Genomic DNA, 22,966 nt, shown 5'->3' with positions numbered 1-22,966 from the left:
AACACAAAAGAAGATATTTTGAGAAATGTACAATGGAAGTCAATGTGGGTCAGTGTTGTTTGGTTACCAATGTTCTTGAAAAAAAATCTTCTGTTGTGTTCTGAAGAAGAAAGTAAGTTATACAGGTTTGAATAACATGAGAGTATAAACAAATAATAAACAAATAATGACATTTCTTTTTTTGTTGTGAACAATCCCATTTAACAAAGTGCAGCTTTATAGAATTCCAATTTATGGAACACATTTTGGCTCAATTACACAAATACAAACAATATTTTCTGTGTTTACTGAGTCGGTCAAAAGTTTAATGTGCTATATTTGTTTAATAAACCCCTGATGGGAAAGCCCCATGACATTAAATCTCTAATAGCATACGATGCACTTTTCATAACAGACCAATAACTTTGCATCTATACATTCATGTACACGTGTTGTTTATCAGAGTTCACATTGTTTTGTCGACTATGGAGAACAAATGCACATGCCATTTAGGAAAATGTCACTCGGGGGGAAAAACATTAGCGTCAGATTATTGATGTAATATTTATGAAGTAATATCAGGAAAGTCTTGTTCCATTATTTAGAGCAATGAAGGCAAGTTCGGAGTAGAGGAAGAAAAATACTCCTGGTGTTAAAAGACTCGTGTGCTTGCTGCAGGTGGGTGGAAATAGGGCTTCCCCAGTATTACTGACGCACCGCTTACATAAACACACGCGCACACTCGTGTCCACATTGTGGCCAGGGATCACACACTTATATAGTTGCAAAATGGTGTTTGAACCATAACAAAAGACCCTTTATGTAACACATCAACATGAACAAACATGACACATTCCCTCTACACACACTACGCTGCCTATCTGTCTACATAGGCCACTAACCTTTGCAACCTGTGTGTTGTTTATCTTGTGTTTCCAGTTGATTTCACATAGACGTGTAACTGACATCCTTCCTGTAATGAGAGTCTAAACTAGAATAGCACGACCAAACAGATACTCTCAGTAAATCCCTCTCTGTTACAATACCAGAATGTTGGCGAAAAACTCGGCATCACTATTACCTCTGTTTACACAGCTGTGCATTTGTATATTTATAAAGTTTTGGGTCCATCCAGCTCCAGCTCCATCATGACATCGCTGGAGGGGAGATGAGAATTGCCGTGGTATTCTAGTGACACCACAACACCCCGCGCAACAATGCGCCACGGGGACTTATCTCTCTCTTTTTCACTCTCCCGCTGTCTGTTTTCCTACATTGACTTCCTTTCCTCGTTGTTTTCTCTCCATCCGCTCGTCCCCGGCTCTCTCTTTCATTTCTCTAGCACAATCCTCTCCCTCCTTCCTATGCTTGCCCACAGACCTGCTGCTGTCAGTTTGGTAAAGCGTGGCCTCAATGAGCCATGGTGACTCACTGAGTGTGTGCGCGTGCGCTTATCAATCTAGAACGGGGAAACAAATAGTTTTTTGCCCTGTGAGATCTTCCAGGCGACTGTCAGAACCCTCCTGTGTCATTCATGCCCCCTTAAGCAAACACACGGGTCCATGCGTGTGTGTCCTTAGACATGTTTGTGAGTTTATGTTCTCATGTGTGAACTGTTCATCGTGGGAGACAGTGTTTTCGTTGTGTCTGTATATGGACGTGTGTGTGTGGCGAGTTACAACACTTTGAATTAGAGCCGTAATGAGCATCACTATCAGGTGACTGCACAGGAAGCTACAGGCCAAACGTGACCAAAATTGTACATTCTTTCATCATTTACTCACCCTCTTGTCATTCACAAACCTGTATGACTGTCTTTCGTCTGAAGAACACAAAAGAAGATGTTTAAAAGAATGTCGGTGACCGAACAACGGCGGTACCCATTCACTTCTATTGTATGTAAGTCAATGGGTATCACTGATGTTCACTACCTAAGATTTTTTAATGATATTATCTTTTGTTCTGCAGAAGAAAGTCATACAGGTTTGAATTGACAAGATGGTGAGTAAATGATGACAGAATTTGCATTTTTGGTTGAAGTATCTCTTTATTAGTTGTCGTCTGTTCACTTTCACTGTGGATCAGACATTGTAGCCACCACGAAAACATGCAAAGTGAGTTTGGGAGTAGAGAAGCTCCCCTTGCCGTTTTATGGATTAGCACATTTTCATGGATTTGCGGCAGTTTGCACAAAAACTGTCCACCTTCAACAATTTACATAAGAATGGCTTCAAATTTATTCTTTCCTCTAATGTTTCTTGTTTAATTGGGGTTCGGTCTTGTTAATGTCACGTATCTGACTATGCCCAATTTCAATCCACTACACAAAAATCCACAGGTGTTTTGATAATCCCTATGCATGAGCTTGAGTTTCCATATTCATGTTTAAAGAGGATGGCACTGAAAGCGCATTTAATGTTATATTTAGGGAAAAAAAAGTATAAATGCCCAACTGTCATCATACAACGAACAGCACTCTCGATCTGTCAAAACAACCACTCATTAATAAAGAATGAAGCCTGTTTTAAATATAGCACTTCATTTCTGTCGCTCTTTCTCTCTCTCTTGAAAGTGCTCGTGGAATAGACGGAGAGTTTTCAGCACCATGGAGAGCTCCAGTGTTCACGGATGAGATGTGATGAGATAGATGACTTATGAGAAGAGGACTCCAACGATGGGCTTTTATCACCTGCTTTTGTATGTTTGTGTGCATATGTATTGGTAGGGTGAGTCACTGTATACTTGAGTGTATACAAAATGTTTGTGAAGATCTCAGTGCACGTCCGTATATGCGTGTGTGCTAGGTGATGACAGCACACCAGGTGTCCCCTCAGCAGGGACTCCACGATAAACATCGGTAAACAGCAAACCTGCTGAAAAGCTTTGACCTTATCCACTCCTCTCCACTCCGTCCATCCATCTTTCTATCTTTCTGTGCACACAATCGCGTCTCATCCATCTCCCCTCTGCAGGGCAACTCTAATTTTCATCTGCTCTCATTCGTCAATGTTAAGACAAATCCGTTATGCAGAAGAGAGGGAAAGCGTGCACGTCTTGTCATTCACATTAAGAGATTAAGCACAACGAATGAAGGATTAAAAGGTAATGATAAAAGTGTGTGTGTGAAATAGGAGACGGCTAAACATTTTTTTTTGGAGATGGGCAGTAAACAGTGTGAGAAGAGGTGCTTTGGAGACGCAGGAACATACGACCACAAACGGATGGCGTGTAAGAAACATAATGGCTGGAAAAATTAAAAGTGAGAGGGAAGTGTTCACTCCTAGAAGAGACAAGGTAATCTTGGCTTCCCAACCTCACCAAATTAGATAAATTGACCCTCACCATTGTAGAGATTCATTTGTCTGTTTACTCAGATGCTGAGAGAGCCTGGAGAGCAGGAAGGTCAAACCCTCAACCCCTGTGTTGATGCCAGCTGTCTGATGCCAGAGAGAGAGAGAGAGAGAGAGGGGCTGAGGAGAAGAATCTGGAGAAGTTTGGGCTAAAGGTAAAGGATGGGTAGATGGATGGAGCAATAGATGGATGGATGGATCAGCAGGTCCACTTGACCCCCCGATTAGCTGAGCTCGCTTTAATTAGCGCTGAGCTAAGTGCCAGTAATTAGCCGCATTGTGTCACCTGCCAGAGGCCCTGCACCATCGCAGCACACGTTGCTATGGCTACCAGAGGACAAGAATGGAGGGGCGGAGGAAAGAAAGCGAGAGGAGAGGAAGAGAAAGTGCCAACATTAGACGTGATCCAAACAAAATCAGCATGCAGCAGGAACATGGACAAAGATGTTTCATACCATCGTCTATAGTTATGAAAGGTAAACAGAAAGTAAATAGTGTAAAATATTCATTTCAAGCATGAAAGTTGATGCAAATAGGTAAACATCATAAACTATGTTTGCATTTGGTTGCAGAGATGCATTGAAGGTGCCAAATGCTTTTAGTAGGATATCAAATTTGTAAAGGTTAAATATATAATATTGTAAAAGCACAAAAATCTGCCTTTTATTCCACAAAGTCAAACTTGATTTGCATTTCCTAAAAACAGCTTCACTGCTTGTAAGGCAGCAACAGAGCAGTTCAAGCCAAACTTGAGTAGGAGACACTTCTCTTAATAATAAAAATCTGCAATGATTTATTCACATTGTTGTTCAAAACCTGTATACGATTTTGAGAAATATCGTCGTGGTTTTGTGTTCGTACGATGGAAGTCAATGGTTTGGTTACCAACATTCTTTAAAATATCTTCTTTTGTGTTTTTAAGAAGAAACAGGTTTGGAATGACCTGAGGGAGGACCTGAAATGCGTTCATGTCACTCAGCTTGCTTGTTTTTCTATGCTCATGCATTGCAACTTTCAAACAAACATCATTATTCATTATGAAAACAAATGCAATATTTCCATCACATCACTCCACGATGCCATTTTGAAGGTAGATTTACAGAATTCTATAATCCTTGGTTAAAAGGATAACAAATGGAGGATGGTTGAGAATTCATTTTCTATAACTGGCAAATTAAAAAATGTCTAATTTTGGACAGAGAAATAAGAATAGTGTCAACACATATATTATAGTGTTTTCAGTCTCAGTATGTGATTCCTTCATACAAAACATATACAGACAGACACAACATTCAGTTCAAGATATAATATATCACACACTCTCCTTCCTTGACTGTGGCAGAATTTGACCCAATATTTTTCCTTTATTCCTGATTTCTTTTGTTTTGTATATAGAGTTACAAAGAATTAATACCAGTGCAGGAAAAACTGTAACGTGACTTTTATTCCAGGCCTCAGTTATTGAGAGATATAATAATTTGAGGCGGTAAAACAAATAAGCCAAAAACTTTTTAAACATGAATCATGTTGTAAGAGGCGTTGAAGACTTCCAGCTCTTACATGATCACATGTGGCCCTCTGCTGGCATAACTGGGGACCATTAACAGGCTAGAATATTATGTATTGTGCTTGAAGTGGCTCTACAAAATATTTGGGTACTTTAGCCACACTTCAAATGAATAAATATCTGACTGGCAATACATTAGAACAGTGCATTGATATCAAATGCACTGAAAGACTAACCATGTGGCATTTAGACTTTTCAAATAACTTTTTTTGCCATTTTTTGTTAAGGCTTATTCTAAATGGTGAATTTCAAACAATCTTTTATTAATACATTTCCATCTTTAACTTCATTTTGAGATTGTTTGTGCTAGATTTACATCAAATCCAATTTGCATTGATATTTTACTTTTAATAAAAGTTATTTTATACAATAAAGCTCTACATTCTTTTAAACCAAAAGTGTAAGTCCCCTCAGAACATAATGTGCACAAACCTTCCCACAAACAACTAAGGTGAATATGGCAGAGAGTACGGATCAGATGGGCAAAACTCAACCACAAAGGTACAGTAAATGTTTAAAATGTTTTGCAAAATATGCTATTTACTGCAGTGGGAGACTATAATGTGACCACCATCCCCAGAAAAGGCCTTTTCTTCTAACTTCTGCACTGCAAGCCAGCTGAGGCTGTATAACAGGGTTTCTCTCGCTGACGTCAGAACAGTTTGCGCAAACCTCTTAGTCTCTAGGGAAGGAAAAGGAGAGAGCGAAAAATAGAGATGGGAGAATTGGCCACCTAGCAACTCTTCATGCTGCTACCATGGAGAGGTGAGCGGAGGAGATAAGAAGAAGGGGAGGAAAGGAAGACCGGAGGAGGAGATGATGCAAATGCTGGGCAAACTCAGGAATCCCTCCCATCTGGGGTTCACACCAACCCACGACACAGGGATCGCCCCCGTGCACCATGGGACTGCAGCAGTCGTAATGACATTCATTAACCAGCCTTATGTAAGCAGGGACATGCCTACACTGGTGGGACGCTGATACTAGCACATAGGTCACACAATTACAACAGGAATACAGTGAAAGAGATTAACTGGTCATTTAAAACCACTTTGTTGAATTTAAAAGTTTAACAGAAAAGTTGAAAACAGAGTCATTTACTATAATAATACAATACAATACCACTCTGTAGTTCGCATAATAGTCAAATATATGACGTTTTGGAAAATAGGTTGTTGTTTTGCACTGTGGAGAGTGTTTTGATGAACATCTCAAATTAAATTCTGTGTGAATTAACATGCTCAGTTTATAAACTGATATTACTGGATTGCTTCCTCCATCTAGTGGCATGACAGGGTATTGACCTCTGGTGTTTATTTTCACTAATTATATGAAAACCCTTAGTTTAAACACAACAGACTTCCTATATCTACAGTAGTAAAATGAAGATTGATTTTATGCATAGTTGAAAATAAGCACAATTAAATATGCACCACCTGCATGCGCATGATGGTTCATGGTAAAGCACACTGAAATCACTAAGCCACGGCACAGACGTTTTAAAAATTGAATGCTTTCAAAGCATCATACATTAAAAATGAAAGCTTGCATGACATTTGCTAGACGCTTTTGTCCGAAGCGACCTCTTTGTGTTATACTATATTAGCTTCTGAGTATGTGCTAACCCTGCATGGTATTAAACCAACAATCTTCACGTTATCAGCGCAATGCTCAAACCACTGAGCTACAGGAAAGCCACTTGTGAAAAGCAGTTACTAAACAGTCAGTACAATACATGCAGCAAAATACCAGAGGCCTCATTCATAAAACGCTGCGTCCTAAATTTAATTTTTACAATCATTTCTCAAGTGCGTATGTGTGATTCATAGAACTAAAGAACGCACGCGTGTATGCCTCTCTATCAAATGTGATATGTGTATGCCAACTCGATATCTCATTTTCACATTTATTTTCTTTATAATTTATTCTCATTTTGTCTCTGTAGTCAATGCGATATGGCCTTTCCTGGTAAGATATTCTTCTGACCCTGTTAACTTGCATTATATATTATACAGTATATAAACCATTTCAGTTTAGCTGCACACGTATTCAAGTTTATTATAAAAAAACAATAATTGTCACCAACAACCACAAACATGTTCAAACTCAAATTGAAAACATAAGTCCCATATGGATTTTGATTTGAGTTGTTAAAGACATGATCCAATTATCTATTGTACATACAATATACCTCTTTGATATTTTCCATTGAATATTTTAACTTAATGATCTGGATTAAAATGTATGTGCACCTAATGTGGGTTTTATCACGTTTGGGCTTGTTAGTGCTCAATTAATATTGTATCTTGTTTTCTTAATAGTTGTTGGCTGGCTAATTAGGCCTATTATGTTGTGATATTATTGATCTCAATTGTAATAATACTTGGAAATAATTAAAAACATATTAAATGATCATGCAGTTGTACTGTCTTGTTATTTCAAAAGGTTTTAGAAAAATAAATCTCTACAAACTTGTATGATTCATACAGCAGGGGCGTAAAACTGCATACTCCAGGTCTGTAGACTCCCCATACAGCAAATTTTCAGTCTGGATTTTATCATGTATTGTTGTCTATGCAAATGTTCAAAAATTCTGCAAGTGTATGATGTCTTTAAAAAAAAATCTGTTCAGATTTTAAGTCTTGTAGTGTATTTCAGCGTTACACACTTTTCCACGTCAAAGACCGTTTTAATATTAACGTTGCCTCGGATATTTGCGTACGCACGCTTTAAGATCAAATCTGTGTGTACGCATGTTTCATAAATGAGGCCCCAGGATAAGATGGAGACAGTACATTTTCAGGTAAAAATGGTTGGAGATAGAAGGAGGGACCAGTCTTCTCATACCAACATGCCTTGCACCTGAACTATGTGAAGAGGAAAGCAGACATGCTCCACAACCCACGATGTCCTCCACGACCATGGGACGAGTTGCCAGGTAATAAATGACTGCCAGTAAAATTTGTAGTATTTTCTCTGTGGTTCAAGGCAGGTTTGAAATCAGTTTGTCAACCTTTTGACTCCAAGGCCTCCCATTGTATTCAATCATATTCAAAGCCCCCCCCCCCCCCCCCCCCCCCCCTCCCCCTCCCTCCTCTCACTCACAACAACTCAAACATCTACCCAATAGTATATTTTAGAGCCTAACATTTAAAACGTTTATAAATCATAAAAAATGTCAAATAAGAAATATCATATTTTTAGTGTATAAAAGTGTATTTAGTGATAATTGTTGTCAAATTTTACAATTAATTGGGGCCCACGGCTCCCTTGTTAAAAACCAAAAGACATTGAACAATTAAATAATCCACTCGAAATGATGTAATTGGATTTTTATTGAGTAATAATTTAATTTCAGTTAGTACACACTTAGCAGCAATGTCTTTTTTCATTCTTTTAATATATTGAGAATTGGCACAAACAGAATATTAATGTTCACTATTCTCTCCCAGTTGAATCTGAATATAGGTTAAAATAAAACCAATTTTCAATAAACTACAGTAAAACAAACAAACAAAAGAAACTGAATATGTTCAATTCATTTCATCTGACTCCGTCTAGGGCCTTGAATTCAAAACACAAATTACTGTCATTTTCGGTTATGCAAAGAAGACATGACAGGGGTGAAAAACAGTATAGACAAGGCAAAAGAAAAGAGTGAATCTGACTTGACATGTTTGTGTGAGTTGTCGAGTGTCAATCACAATAGAATTTAATTAAAAGAAAAACCTTCAAGTAAAAAGTTTCTTTGTTTAAAAGGAAAGTAAACTACTCAGGAGAGTAAAAAGCAGAAATGACAATCAGTACTGATCATAATGAATAAGATAGTGTGTCACTACTGATCTGCCTTGCATGTTATTTCTTAACGGAGTTCATACAGAAACATCTATCCGCTAGGCATTATCTACAAGACTGAGGAATGTTCACCGTGTCACTCACACAGCTGTCCCTTTTTCTTTCTTTTAAGACCAGATAAGTCTCTATAACCGTACAAAAAACACAAAGGCGAGACAATAGACAAACCATTGTAAATTAAAAGTCCACCAATATGCACAAAATGTCACTTTTTACAAGAAATTAAAAGCGTTTTAAACATACAACCCTACGCAAGTGACAAATTAAATGTAAACCTCAAGAAATAAATATGTATAACTTAATCTGAGTAAGGCAGACGTATTTTACAGTCTCTATTATAATACAAATGAATATTGTCTATTTAGGTACCTGGACTCTTCTTGTACTGCTGCCCCCTACCAGTGCTCCTTGAAGTTGCATTTTAAAATACCTTCACAACAAACCCCAAATCTTTCCTGAACATGCTGTGTTGGGAGACACATCTGCCCACATCTAGATTTAGGGCTAAATGATGTATTACACAAACCCAGGTCACAGGTTCGGAGAGGCAATAGTGCCATTAAAGATACACTGCGTTCCCCCTAAAAAAACACATTCCAAATTTTCTTTAAAAAAAAATTGAAACAAAAGTTTGGGCCAGCATCTACTCTAAAAGCACCGTTAAGATGGTTTCAAATAATGTCTTGGAATTTGAAGGTTGATGTTGAAGGTGGTGACATTTTTTCCAAGACATTAACTGGGAGTTGGTGTTTAACCCAGTGAGTCAGTTCACAGCACAATAGTACAGACAGAAAAAAAACAAAGAGAAAAAGGCCATCGAATAAGTCTGTGAAATTACAACAGTGCGAGCTTTTCATTGAGACACTGAAAACACAGACCGTGTGACTTCGTCTTCAAGAGGCAGTGAACGCCAAACAAAAACATCTTGTTCTTCACTAGCCAACATGCAACTCCTGTTACCAAAACACCAGATATCTGACGTACAAATTCTGACTGCCTCTGTGATCTAATGCAGACTGCTTCACCTAATGCTATGTCTTATTATGTACTTTTAGATTTTTGTAATGTCTTAAACAAGTGGAGGTAACATCATACACCTCTAACATAATATTCACAAGCCATCAAACGGGAGCCATTGTGTAAGCTGAACACCACCAGCTCTCGCTGACAAAAGCACTATTAATATCAAGAGCCTTTCGAGAGTCTGTAGCCTCCAGTTGAGATCTGACTTCCCCGGGCATAAATATTCAAAACAAGCCACAGGTTACTGATGTATTACGACCTGACTAAAAACAAAAGCTCTGAGCGATCAGAGGCTGATCTTCTGTTAAAGTCAAGCTTTTCCATCTCCTTTTTCAATCCCCATTTCGAACCCTTTAATAGCCTAATTTTTTGTCCCATTTCATGTTCGTCTCATAGTGTGTGTCCTACATGCTAAAAACAAAACCGTCCTTTACAATGGAAACCGTGGAGTTATGGCCTGGAATGGAGCGTGTTTATGTATATGATTATGTGCAGGCACTGATTTTGTTCTCATGCTTTATAGAGATGGCCGCTAATGTTAAGGCCTATGGAGAACAAAAAAAGATATGACCCAGCATTCCTCTTGGACGCACAGAAGTGTGCACGCTTACAGTAGACAGGTGAAGCTTTGAAAATGGGCTTTTGGAACAAGGGAACTGGGAATGCTGCGGTCTAAATGAACACGCTGTATTTAACCTAAATAGAAAACCGCTCCAGGCGATGCATCTTACGTGTTAGTAAGTGGCCTCGAAAGTAAAAAGCATAGTTTGGGATGTTAGCATGGAAAAGCGTCGTATGCGTTGCTCAGGTAAGAATGAACACTACTGCGCTTCAGTGTTGTTGGCCGTGGTGATCACTTTCTTCTTTGGCTGTTTCTTCACTGTCTTGGTGGTCTGCTGAGGATGTGGAAGTATTGAAAAACGGGAGAAAGAGAGAGTACAATATAATTTTAGCTGTACCAATCGTGTATATGTTTGTATGTACATTTGTGAAAACTGTTTAAAAGTTTTAAAGGTACATGAAGCAAATGGAGCAGTGTGCTTCTGAACGTACCTCTGTCTTGGCAGCTGCTGGTTTCTTGGCAGCTCTGACGCTTTGAGTGCGTTTAGGGGCTTTATCCACTGCGTCCTCATCTGAATGCTCGGTCCGGTTATCTGGTATGTCATCCGAGCGAGAGCTGGGTTGCGATTCGCTGTCTGCCGGTATGGCCGTCGCACGAACTGAGGAAACAACAGTGAGGGATACAGTTTAGGCATTATCATTTCTTCAAATTCCTGATTTACAGCTTTTGCCCTCTGTTGCACTCTATATAACTGAAATATCTTATCTGGTATAAGTCTAAAGCATGTGAATTTGTGGAGGTTCCCTTCCCTGCTCTCTGGCATTTAAAGCCTGCCAGATCTTTTCAAGCACTCATTCAAAGTCTACAACACAAAGACTTCTTTAGTCCAGCCTTTTGCCCGTCCATTCACAATGTAGATGTGATGTTCAGTAATTCAATGGACAAGCTCTGTGGGCTAACCGAATCACCACCGATCTCATTATTATAATCCTCACCTCTGTGGAATTTCCACCACAAGCTTGAGATTGTCATTGTGATTAGACTACATGGGCTGGACCAAACCCTTGACGTGCTCCTGCAGGAAGTCCTCATCCAATCATCTTCAGTCATCCTGTAGGAGTCACGGCCTTCAGCGACTCATTACATCACAGTGTGTGAAGAGGTTACATGCTAAAGACCACTGTAGCCCCCCACCCCAATCCAGTGGGCAGCTGAGTCACATGCTGACCACATTAGCATTCAAAGCAGCCTGACACAAAGGCTGCCTGCAGAAAAGCTTTTAGTGAGTCAGCACACATATACAGCTTCACCAAAACAGCCGACAGACTAGGACTATCATAAATACGCAAATGTAAATTCTGAAGATACAGTATCTCACAGAAGCGAGTACACCCCTAACATTTTTGTAAACAGATTGATATATCTTTTAACGTGACAACATTGAAAAAAATGACACTTTGCTACAATGTAAAGTAGTGAGTGTACAGCTTGTATATCAGTGTAAATTTGCTGTCCCCTTAAAATAACTCAACACACAGCAATTAATGTCTAAACCGCTGGCAACAAAAGTGAGAACATCCCCAAGTGAAAATGTCCAAATTAGGCCCAATGTGTCATTATTTTCTCTTTGGCATGGAGTTCACCAGAGCTTCACAGGTTGCCGCTGGATTCCGATTCCTCTCCTCCATGACGACATCACAGAGCTGGTGGATGTTAGAGACCTCGTGCTAATCCACCTTGCGTTTGAGGAAGCCCCACAGATGCTCAATAGGGTTTAGGTCTGGAGACATGCATGGCCAGTCCATCACCTTAACCCTCAGCTTCTTTCGGGGTCGTTATCATGTTGGAATACTGCGGCCCAGTCTTAGAAGGGAAGGGATCATGCTCTGCTTCAGTATGTCACAGTACATGTTGGCATTCATGGTTCCCTCAATGAACTGTAGCTCCCAAGACCATCACACCCCCAACACCTTGATTGACACACTTGTCTTTGTTATCCTCACCTGGTTGCCACCACACACACTTGATACCATCTGAAACCAAAAAAAATTTCTTGGTCTCATCCGACCACAGGAATTGGTTCCAGTAATCCTGGTTGTCTTCAGCAAACTGTTTGCAGGCTTTCTTTTGCATCATCTTTAGAAGAGGCTTCCATCTGGGACGACAGCCATGCAGATCAATTTGATGCGGTGTGCAGCGCATGGTCTGAGCCCTGACAGGCTGACCCCCCACACCTTCAACCTCTGCAGCAATGCTGGCAGCACTCTTTGTCTGTTTCCCAAAGACAACCTCTGGATATGACGCTGAGCACGTGCACTCAACTTCTTTGGTCGACAATGGTGAGGTCTGTTCCGAGTGGAAGCGGTCCCGTTAAACCGCTGTATGGTCTTACCCACTGTGCTGCAGCTCAGTTTCAGGGTCTTGGCGATCTTCGCATAGCCTAAACCATCTTTATGTAGAGCAACAATTCTTTTTTTCAGATCCTCAGAGAGTTGACATGTTGAGGTGCCATGTCTAACATCCAGTGACCAGTATGAGAGAGTGAAAGCGATAACACCAAATTTAACACACCTGCTCCACATTCACACCTGAGACCTTGTAACACTAAAGAATCACACAACACTCATTTTCACTTATAGGTTTTTCTCACTTTTGTTGCCAGCGGTTTAGACATTAATGGCTTGGTGTTTAGTTATTTTGAGGGGACAGCAAATGTATACTGCTATACAAGCTGTACACTCACTACTTTACATTGTAGCAAAGTTTCATTTCTTCAGTGGTGTCAAATGAAAATAATAGTAAGGTTTACAAAAATGTGAGGGGTGTACTCACTTCTGTGAGATACTGTAAATATGTGTTGTGGTTTATTAGGGTTCAGTACAGTGAAGTCTGTTTGTGTGGGAAAAGCATAATGTGTGGTTACCTGTGCGTGTGGCTGGTTTAGCACGCGGCAGCGTGGCTGCGATGTGCGTGTCATCTGTGCCGTCCAGCAGCAGCTCGTCTTCATTCTGAATGAGAGTCAGATCCTGCATGCTGAAACTGCGCAGTTTTTCTGATAACACATCCTGACCCTGGAGAATGTCAAAAGAAACACAGTCAATATCAGTCATAACCAGTTTGAAACATGATGGCCTTTAATTTAGAAACAACTTTCTTTAAAGTTCTCATAATGTATATGAATTTATCAATGTAAACAATTAATAATAAAAATAAGCAACTATAGGGAAACTTTGGAGAGATTGCTCACAGTGTTTAATTGTATATATTCATTCCATGTACATTCGACACAAGTTTGTTCTTTATCTTGTGCTTGTCATTTCACCTTAGTGGCAGCGGTGACTGCTGCAGTGGCTGCGATGTTAAGGCCTCTCTTCCCGAACCGCATCATGGTGTCATAACTGCGGTCTTTAGCCTGGGTTATGTACTCATCAATTTCCTGTAACACACACATTCACATTAAGCAATTACTCAATGACTCGCAATGATTTCATTCAAAACAATGCTGGTTCATTTATACCTTTTCTTTATTGGAGAGCGTGGGGTGCACAAACTTGCGGTACAGCACGCTGGAGCCCTTTGTGTACGGGGACAACAGCCAAATAACAAAGGCAATTTTCAGCTCAAAATAAAATGGGAACCTGGAAAACAAATAACAAATGGCAAGTTATGAAGACCATTATATTTGGAAAAGACCCTTGTGTCTTAAAAACTAAACTCATTTGAAAAACTAAACTTGGCTAAAGGGAATAAAAATGAAAATTCTGTCATGAATTACTCAAGTTGTTCTAAACCTGTAAACATTTTAAACACAAAGAAAGATATTCGGAAGAATGTTAGCAACAGAATTTCTGAGGCACCATTGACTACCATAGTAGGAAGAACTCTAAAAAGGTTTTGTTCTGTTAACCACAGAAGAAAATATTTTGAAGAATTTAGAAACAAATCCCGGAAAATCTCAGTTGCGGACATTCTTTCAAAAAATCTTTGTGTTCAACAGAACAAAGACATTCAAACAGGTTTGGAACAGCTTGAGGTTGACTAACTCATTACAGAATTTCCATTTTTGTATGAACTATCCCCTTTTTTCACCATAATATGTGGGTTTTATTCTAATGTGCAAAAATGCATATACATAAAAAACTAAACAAAGGGGTTGTTTACTGACCAGGAGAGGAGCATATCTGTGATGGTCTCTGCTGTTGTAAAAAGTGCAAACACTATCCAGTACATCATCCATTTCACCTGAGGATAGACACACACGTGTTATAATCGAGCACATGTGTACACACTCCTCCCATGACATCATCTTGCATCAGGTCACATGCTGTTACTGCATATAGTCTTGTGCATTATGCATGAATGATTCAGTACAGGTAAAAAATATATTATATAGCGACCATCAAATGATAATTATAGCAACATGTATTGTAAACATCCAGCAAATTAAAAAAACATTAAAGGGATAGCTCAGCAAAAAACTCCAATTTGCCGTTTATTTACTCACCCTCAGGCCATCCGAGATGTAGGTGCCTTTTTTCTTGAGTAGAACCATAAAGACGATTGTTTGGTAAATCCGCAGCCCTCTATGCTTCATATAATGGGAATATATGGGGTCCACATGTCTAAGAGTTCTTAAAGCACACAATTCCAAAAAGCAGCTCCTGGCGACATGTTGATGTTTTGTGAAGCAAATCTTTTTATATTTTCATAAAACTGAACATCATTTTTAATAATATCAGCCATACTGTCCAGCCTCAACACTCCCTTTCTGCAGGTGACGATAAACGCACCAGACGCTGGTATCCCATCCGCCACCAAATGCTAAAAGAAGAAGATTGCGATTGTGTGCAGAGGCTGAACATTATGGCTAATATTATTTAATTATGAAAATATCGAGCGAGTTTCACGATATATGGATACTTCATATATATACTTCGATATATATACTTCACGAAACGTCAACATGTCACCAGGTGCCGCTTTTTGGAATTATGTGCTTAAGGAACTCTTAGAACGGCTGACCCCATAGACTCGCATTATATGAAGCAGAGAAGGCTGCGGATTAACCAAACAATCTTCTTTATGGTTCTACTCAAGAAAAAATGTCACCTACATCTGGGATGGCCAGAGGGTGAGGAAATAAACGGCAAATTTAAGTTTTTGGGTGAACTATCTCTTTAATGCAGGTTCATAAAACATGACCGGTGTTTTCCAAAAGATTCCAAATGAAATTCTAAATACAGCTAAGAGGAGCCAAAGCTGGTGTCTGAGAGAGCTAACTGCTGCCCTAGTGGTTCCCATAGCAACCAGTAAAAGGAGACTACTGATGATGTAATCTCAACCTACATAACCGTGTCAGAGATAAATATGGTTTCCCTTAATAAAAATAAACAATAAAGGCTACAAAAAGGCATTTACTGAAGGCCACATCTAAGAGATGACGTTAACGGGAGGGTTTTTAGCCTTTTTTGAAACTGAATAAATTCTAAGGCACAAAGTGACTATTTAGAAAAACTTTTTTCAATTACTATTAAAAAGTAACTGGTAAATACATTTGACTCAGTGTGTGCTAAACAACTAAAGACATTTAGCTTCTCGACAGGAATGCTAACTGCATTCAACCCTGTTATTTACATTCCTCTATGAAATAACCAAGCTTATATGTTTGTAAATATGACGTGGGTTTATATAAAAGGTACCTGTTCTACATAAACAACAATATATGATACAAAATTACATTGACGCTTACAAGAAACAGTGTGACTTAACCTTCATCCCTATTACCTGAAACATACACTGCCTGTCCAAAAAGTCAAACACACATTTCGCTGGACCGCCTTTAGCATTGATTACGGCATGCATTCACCGTGGCATCGTTTCGATAAGCTTCTGCAATGTCAAAACATTTATTCCCGTCCAGAGTTGTATACATTTTTATTTATTTTATTGATGATGGGAGAGTCGGAACAAAGTCTTCTCCAGCACATCCCAAAGATTCTCAATGGGGTTAAGGTGTGGACTTTGTAGTGGCCGATCCATGTGTGAAAATTTTGTCACGTGCTCCCTGAACCTCTTAAACATTCACAATTTGAGCCTGATGAATCTTGGCATTGTCATCTTGGAATATTCCTGTGCCATCAGGGAAGAAACAATCCACTGATGGAATAACCTGGTTATTCAGAATATTCATGTAGTCAGCTGACCTCATCTTTGGGAACATGACGTTGCTGAACCTAGACCTGATCAACTGCAGCAGCCCCAGATCATTGCACTGCCCAGGTGGTGACTTATTTGGACGAGCATTGTTTTACACATTCAGACACGTTTTCATAATATCCTGGGAAATATGTTCATGTCTATTGATGAGTATAACATAAAACCTATATAATATTTAATTTGACTAACAGAGGTCAACATTTGATCATGTATTTTACTGACACTTCACTGAAAAATAAAAAAATTGACCTGACACACAGCTAAAACCTTGGTATCCTTTAGTCAAGTTTCCGCTCAATTTCAGTTCGCTTCTGTACTCAATCTGATATAGCAAACCAGCTCACAGATTATCTCCGGCTCCACACCAGCCGTCCAACCAACGAACCGAGGGCGGGCTGGGAGCCGTGACGTAGACGCTAAGCGCCCAATTTAAGATTGTAGTTTAGGGAAATCTAAAACGACAGCGGACATGGAGACACTGGATGCTATTCGCTCTGTTGTGGAGAATATTCCCGGCATCTGCCAATTAAAGCCTGAACAAGAAGAGTGTTTGGTTGACATTTTGAATGGAGGTGATTTCCACAGCTTTTTTATGGTCCTTGTAGTTTTAGAGTGTGTATCTCGGTCTCTTTTATCCGTCAAGCTCAAACTTGCACCCTTTTGACAGGTCAGTGTCTCTTTTCATTTCCAGTCCTTGAATATTGCCATGTCATGGTGAAATTAATTGCAGCATGTAAGCCAGACTCCAAATGAATGAGTGCTGTGTTAAAAAGAACTAATCCTAAATTTGACAGTTGGCTGCAAATATTTTCCTGTTTGTCTCTACTGTCAAATATTAGTTTAGATGCACTAATTTTACCGTGGATGCGTAGATTTACTTCACATAATCGGATAAAGTCGTTCACAGTCATTTTCACTCCGCTATTTAGCTAAATGGTTTTGATTTCGCCACATACCTGTGATTTTACAACGGAAGATCGAGGCGGCTGAGCAAGAACAAAACATGTGTCATAACCAAACGTTATGTGATTGGCTTACGGGTGCATCAACAATTTTAAACTTCAAACAGACGCCCCCCCCCACGAGAAAGTAAACGCTTGTCAATTATGCCCTTCCAGACTCCGTCTACGAAGCAAAGCGAGGTAGCAGAGTTTGGTATTACCAGACTAGCAGCACTCAATCTTGTTTCGTAAAGTTTTTTATAGTTCTGGATACCTGTATCGTCAAATGGATCCTATTCCTTTTATTGGCCATTATCCTGGAAAAGCACGGCAAGGCGAAATAAAGAGCCCACCCACAAGCCAACCGACGAGCGAGACCCGCTTACCATAAAGATTATCTGCGCTGCGTCAAGATGGCCTGCTCTTGCGTTACTCTTGCGATAGTGAAGTTTAAGTGTGTATATTTTTTCATGTCATTTTATTAAAGGATGTTAGCTAAACGGTGGCTATAACACTGGATTTGGAGATTGTTTGAAACTGATAGATGGCGCGGTCCCAGTGCTAAAAGATACCGGACATCAACTCATACGTCTGTGCTTTGTTGGCAAACGGCGTGTACGTGCATAATGTACAAAAACACAAAGGGATTAATGTGATGATGTGTTGCTTGCTCGTGCTGTAGTTCCGTCCCACTCTCCCCACTAGTCCCACCTCTAGCAGCTCGTGTTTTTCAGGAAATTATCGTACAGCACTCTTTTATAAATTTGATCAAACTAAATACTCTTCGAAGATACAACGTATGCTACTGTAATGCTAAGATTAATTTAAGATTGGCAAAAACTGCCTGTGATACGCGATCTTTAACTAAGCAACACTTTCCACCCTGTTACCATTACAAAAATCAAACAGGGTTACTGAAAATACCAGCCATACTGAAATACTTACATACTCCTTGACGTTTTTCGTCTTCACAGCTTTATAGGACGAATAGGCTGGGTAGAGGGTCCCAAAGGCTAGGCTGCAGAAGAAAGACCATCAGTGAATACTGCACTTAACTGTGAGGAAATAACATGTTTTTTACTAAAACTCAGCTTTAATATCGTCTCAAGTTTCCCCTTCACCTAATGAAGTACCACTCTAGAGGAATCACTGCTGGTTTTTGTAACATCATGTAATTTGGATTCAATTTATTGTCATTACACATATACAAGTACAGTGTAATGATTAGGCAACATTTCAGTAAAATCTGACAAACACAGAAAAATATTGTATAAATGACATAAATAAGTGTCTAATGAAAATATGCAAAAGGTCAACTCCATAATACTCTAGCTTGTCCCCATTACAGCGCTGTTGAAAACACAAACATCTCGTGACGCAATTGAAGGCAAACACCCAGTATCTATGAGCAAGTGAATCATTCATATGCTTTCAAACAGAATGGAGACTGATCTACAAAACAAAGAGACCAGATTAGACACATATGCAGTGCATGTGCACCATACACTCAGACACGTGCTCGGGCACACACAGACACTTGTCGTTTTGTGCTGATGGGATGAGATCCCAAACGTCCTGCTACAGGACAGACAACACCCACTGCAGACATGCTTTATCTTAAACTGCATATACATTAACTTCGTCTTAGTATACGTGCATGCACGTGCAGACTAGCATGTCTGTAATGCACAATGAAGCGTGAGGACACGAGAGCGGGCAGTCTGGCGCGTGGCAGACCACATGCCCTCTATCCCATCTGAACTTGCCAGACTCCCATAATGCATCTGCTCACCACGTTTAAAGCCACAAAGAGCATATCACGAAATATATGCATCAACCCACAATAATGATAAGTATATCTGAAGCTTATGATAGCACGCAATAACAGCTTGTTTGCTTCAAAAGGTCCAGAAACAAACAAAACACCCCACTTACCCTCCCATGCACACCACAAACATGATCATATGTCTCCAAAGCATGTCCTTTATAGATCTTAATCACAGCCTGAGTGCTTGAGATAATCTGTTCATCAGAAGGTAAGTAACTTGATCTCACAAGTCTAGTGAGCAAAGTCACCTAATTGTGTAAATCCCACTTAAGGGCCCGGCTGAGATCCAAACACACAAACGTGGGAGTCAAATGGTACAGACTTGCTTTGTTCCCATTATATAACATTATCAGCATATAAAAATCAGCGGGACAGGTAGGACTTATTACAAAAACGATATTAAATCAAGTTTAAGACTCACGCCTCAGCTTGTAGTTTTAATAAAAAGCATTTGTAAATATGATGGCTTCAGCGTTACAGAGAGACATGTGATGGGTGTAACATATGGATAGGAATGTTTGAAATCGTCTTCGGTTTTGGGTTCCAAGCCCAATGTCGCATCTGGTACTGATGTGTCCGGTAAATCAAATCAAATCAGAACCGCATGCGAGCATCGTTTGGCTCCAGGTGAAAAACACAAGCGACACAAATGGTGACTCCTCGGCTGCTGCATGAAGTCATCGCTTTTGCTTTATTCAATCACGCTTTTTAATTATCTGAGCAGCCGAATTTCTCTAAATCTCTTTAACTGTGAATAGGTCAACGTTTGATTTAAAGAACAAGGCAAATATTTTGTTTTTCCAAAGAAAAGCGTCACGTATCCGCAGCAGCACAAAACAAGCACGCACGCACGCGCGCGCAGCATTGACACTCACACCACCATCCGCGAGATGATCCACGACACCATCTTGTTCTCCGTGAGCAGTTTCCCTTATTTTAGACAATTATTCGGGCCAGCTCCATCCCGACCACACGGCCGATGCTGCATAACAGAGGAATCCCGGCTGGTCCTGAGCGTCTGTGTGTCGCTGAGAATAACGGACGGATGACGGAGAGCCGCTGGCTGCATATGCGCGTAGTCACCGCGCATTTCTTAAAGGAACAGCGTCATCTTTTCGCCTGATCTGTTCACGTTTGACAAATTACTTCAGTTTGTTTTATAATTGCCTTTTCAATCCTTCTTTTATTTTATTTTGTTTTTTTCGTGGTGGTAGTAGTTAAAAATTTGGATTTTATTAGATAAGCGACAGGTTATTTTAGTCTTCTAAAATTAAAACTTTGAAAACGATTCTGTTCATTGAAATCAACTCAAATGTACAAATATTGGAAACATTTTAAATAAACTGAAATAAGTTTAAAGCACTAAAATGAGTATAATTAATAAAAACTGAACAAAAAAATAATGAATAATATATAGCAACATAAAAATATATATATATATATATAAAACACGGAAGCTAAAAATAAAAGCTGATTTTAAATGTTAATAAAACTAAAACAAAACCTCTGAACATTAGTATTGTAGTATTTCGGTGGAAAACTGCTTAGATGGTCACGTTTTTCTATACAACATGTAACATACAACATTTCTTGTGCTGTGTTTTATTAATTTATTTAATTGATTAAAGTTTCTATAGTTTATAGTCCTAAAACCTAAAATAGAATTTGAATACAGTCATGCATCAAAGAAAAGTTTAAAACTATTGTGTGACATACACTGTACAGTGAACTACCACAAGCATATTAGTCAACTCTACTTCTATAGTGCTTTTTAAAATCTGCATTGTTTTAAAGCAGCTGTACAGAACACGTTTAAAAAAACATTTAATAATTAAATTAAAACAAAGTCTGTATACTTTTAGTGAGGATGTTATGTTAAAAGCCTGATGTCAGCCTTGACCAAAACTCCAAGGCTGTATAAGCGGAGAGAAAACCTTGTGAGAAACCAGACTTAGCCGGGAGGATCAATTCTCTGTTGGCACGAAAACACTGCTTGCTGAGCTACAGAAAAAAAACAAGCAAACTGATGAATGGGCCAAAAAGATCAATTATTATCATGATTATTAATCAATTCTAATAGCTTGTTGTTTTGTGGTGTGGACTTATTCTGCCGTCGTCTTCACCTTTCAGATCTACCATCGGGTCTGGATACAGACAGACTGAGAACTGTAGAAACTGTAGAGAACCCCTCATAGCATTCAATATAACATCAGTTCTTATGGAAAGTGTTCTTAGTCGCAGTTGATCTATTTAGCCCGTCAACCTCTCAAATATTCTGAATTGTAGAACAGCATAGAACTATGTGTATGCTATGTTAAAGCTATGCTAGACTGAGTCTGTCTACCTCGACTGTTCCAAGTTTAGTCACCAAACATTAAAAACATCTACAGCATCCAATGTATATTGTCAACTGGTCAGAACTCATGCTGCATTTTGTAACAAACCTGTAGGGGAACCTACAGTAAAGCATTGCAAGTAACCAGTCTTGATGTCATGAAAGCATGAATCATCTTTCTGCATTTGACACTGACAGCATGTGTCATAATTTTGATTTACTCTAAGATTTTCAAAAAGTAAGACCATCTTGTTTTGCCTGAATTAAATTATAGGAAGATTCTAATCCCCAACCCTATCAACGTCACAGATTTGAACAAGCCATTAATAGTAAAGAAGATTTATGGCCAAACTGGGTTGTGGCTAACAGCTATGGCAGTGGATGTGACAAAAAGGACAATCTTTTATAGAGGCGACATGTGATATTATTATTGTGAAAACCTTTTGTAAAAAATTAATTTTTCATGGTAAGATTGACAGTTGCATGGAATTGAGTGGAATAGGGGGAAAACGTTCAATTTATCTAAATTATGTTGTACATATTTGTACAGAACCTTGCACCTTGAAGATTGCAATTTTGCAAAATGGTGGCACTGAAGACCTCATGGTTACACATCTTATTCTTCATCTTAATTCTTCATTCTTTTGCAGTTCAACTATGTTTTCTTTTTGTATATTAAATGTACTTTTTACTTGTAAAAGAAATAATGCCTAAAATAAAGCATTTTTCACTTCAAGCCTTTGCCAATTATTATATATCACTTAGAAATGATTGTATACACACTGATTAGTAATTATTAAGATTGATGTGGTTAGGAATTGGTAAAGTGTGCCTGGAAAAAAATATCAACGTAAAATCAATGTAGCCTACCTTACAATGCGTATATTGTACATATACAGTATCTCACAGAAGTGAGCACACCCCTCATATTTCTGTAAATATTATCTTAAATCTTTTCATTTGACACCACTGAAGAAATTAAACTTTGCTACAATGTAAAGTAGTGAGTGATATAACAGTGTACATTAGCTGTCCCCTCAAAATAACACAGAACCATTAATGTCTTAACTGCTGGCAGCAAAAGCGAGTACAACCCAAGTGAACATTATCCAAACTGGGCCCAATTAGCCATTTTCCCTACCCGGTGTCATGTGATTCTTAGTCTGACAATGTCTCAGGTGTGAATGTGAGCATTCATCATGGCCCTTCATGGCAAAGAACTCTCGAAGGATCACTTTTGTTGCCAGCGGTTTAGACATTAATGGCTGTGTGTAGAGTTAATTTGAGGGGACAGCAAATTTACACTGTTA

At 39.1% G+C, this 22,966-nt stretch overlaps 1 protein-coding gene across 2 annotated transcripts; it reads right to left on the bottom strand.

The window, feature by feature from the left end:
- Positions 1–8,213: 8,213 nt before the first annotated feature.
- Positions 8,214–20,412, bottom strand: reep2 (receptor accessory protein 2). 2 transcript variants are annotated; one of them, XM_056770186.1, is made up of 8 exons: positions 20,197–20,412; positions 18,439–18,511; positions 14,502–14,578; positions 13,854–13,974; positions 13,659–13,772; positions 13,260–13,407; positions 10,828–10,994; positions 8,214–10,667 (listed from the first exon to the last, which is right to left on the bottom strand). In XM_056770186.1, exons 1-8 carry the CDS (start codon positions 20,226–20,228, stop codon positions 10,596–10,598), a joined length of 804 nt encoding a protein of 267 aa, XP_056626164.1. In that variant the 5' UTR covers positions 20,229–20,412; the 3' UTR covers positions 8,214–10,595. The 2 variants fall into 2 exon arrangements, with proteins under 2 accessions (XP_056626164.1, XP_056626163.1); XM_056770185.1 differs by having other exon boundaries at positions 8,214–10,670; positions 20,197–20,410.
- Positions 20,413–22,966: the final 2,554 nt, after the last annotated feature.

The sequence above is a fragment of the Triplophysa dalaica genome, chromosome 16 (genome assembly GCF_015846415.1).
Source record: "Triplophysa dalaica isolate WHDGS20190420 chromosome 16, ASM1584641v1, whole genome shotgun sequence".
NCBI classification, from domain to species: Eukaryota; Metazoa; Chordata; class Actinopteri; order Cypriniformes; family Nemacheilidae; genus Triplophysa; species Triplophysa dalaica.
The sequence above is the reverse complement of the archived record's forward strand: the minus strand, read 5'-3'. Positions and strand labels throughout refer to the sequence as shown.

Bases quoted from the DNA above. Each gene is read 5' to 3' on its own strand.
- reep2 (XM_056770185.1), bottom strand. From the start codon at position 20,228: ATGGTGTCGTGGATCATCTCGCGGATGGTGGT. The intron at 13,773-13,853 runs GTATAAATGAAC...TGTGTGTTACAG, and splicing joins CGCTCTCCAATAAAGAAAAG to GAAATTGATGAGTACATAAC. The intron at 13,408-13,658 runs GTGAAATGACAA...GACATTCTCCAG, and splicing joins CAGTCACCGCTGCCACTAAG to GGTCAGGATGTGTTATCAGA.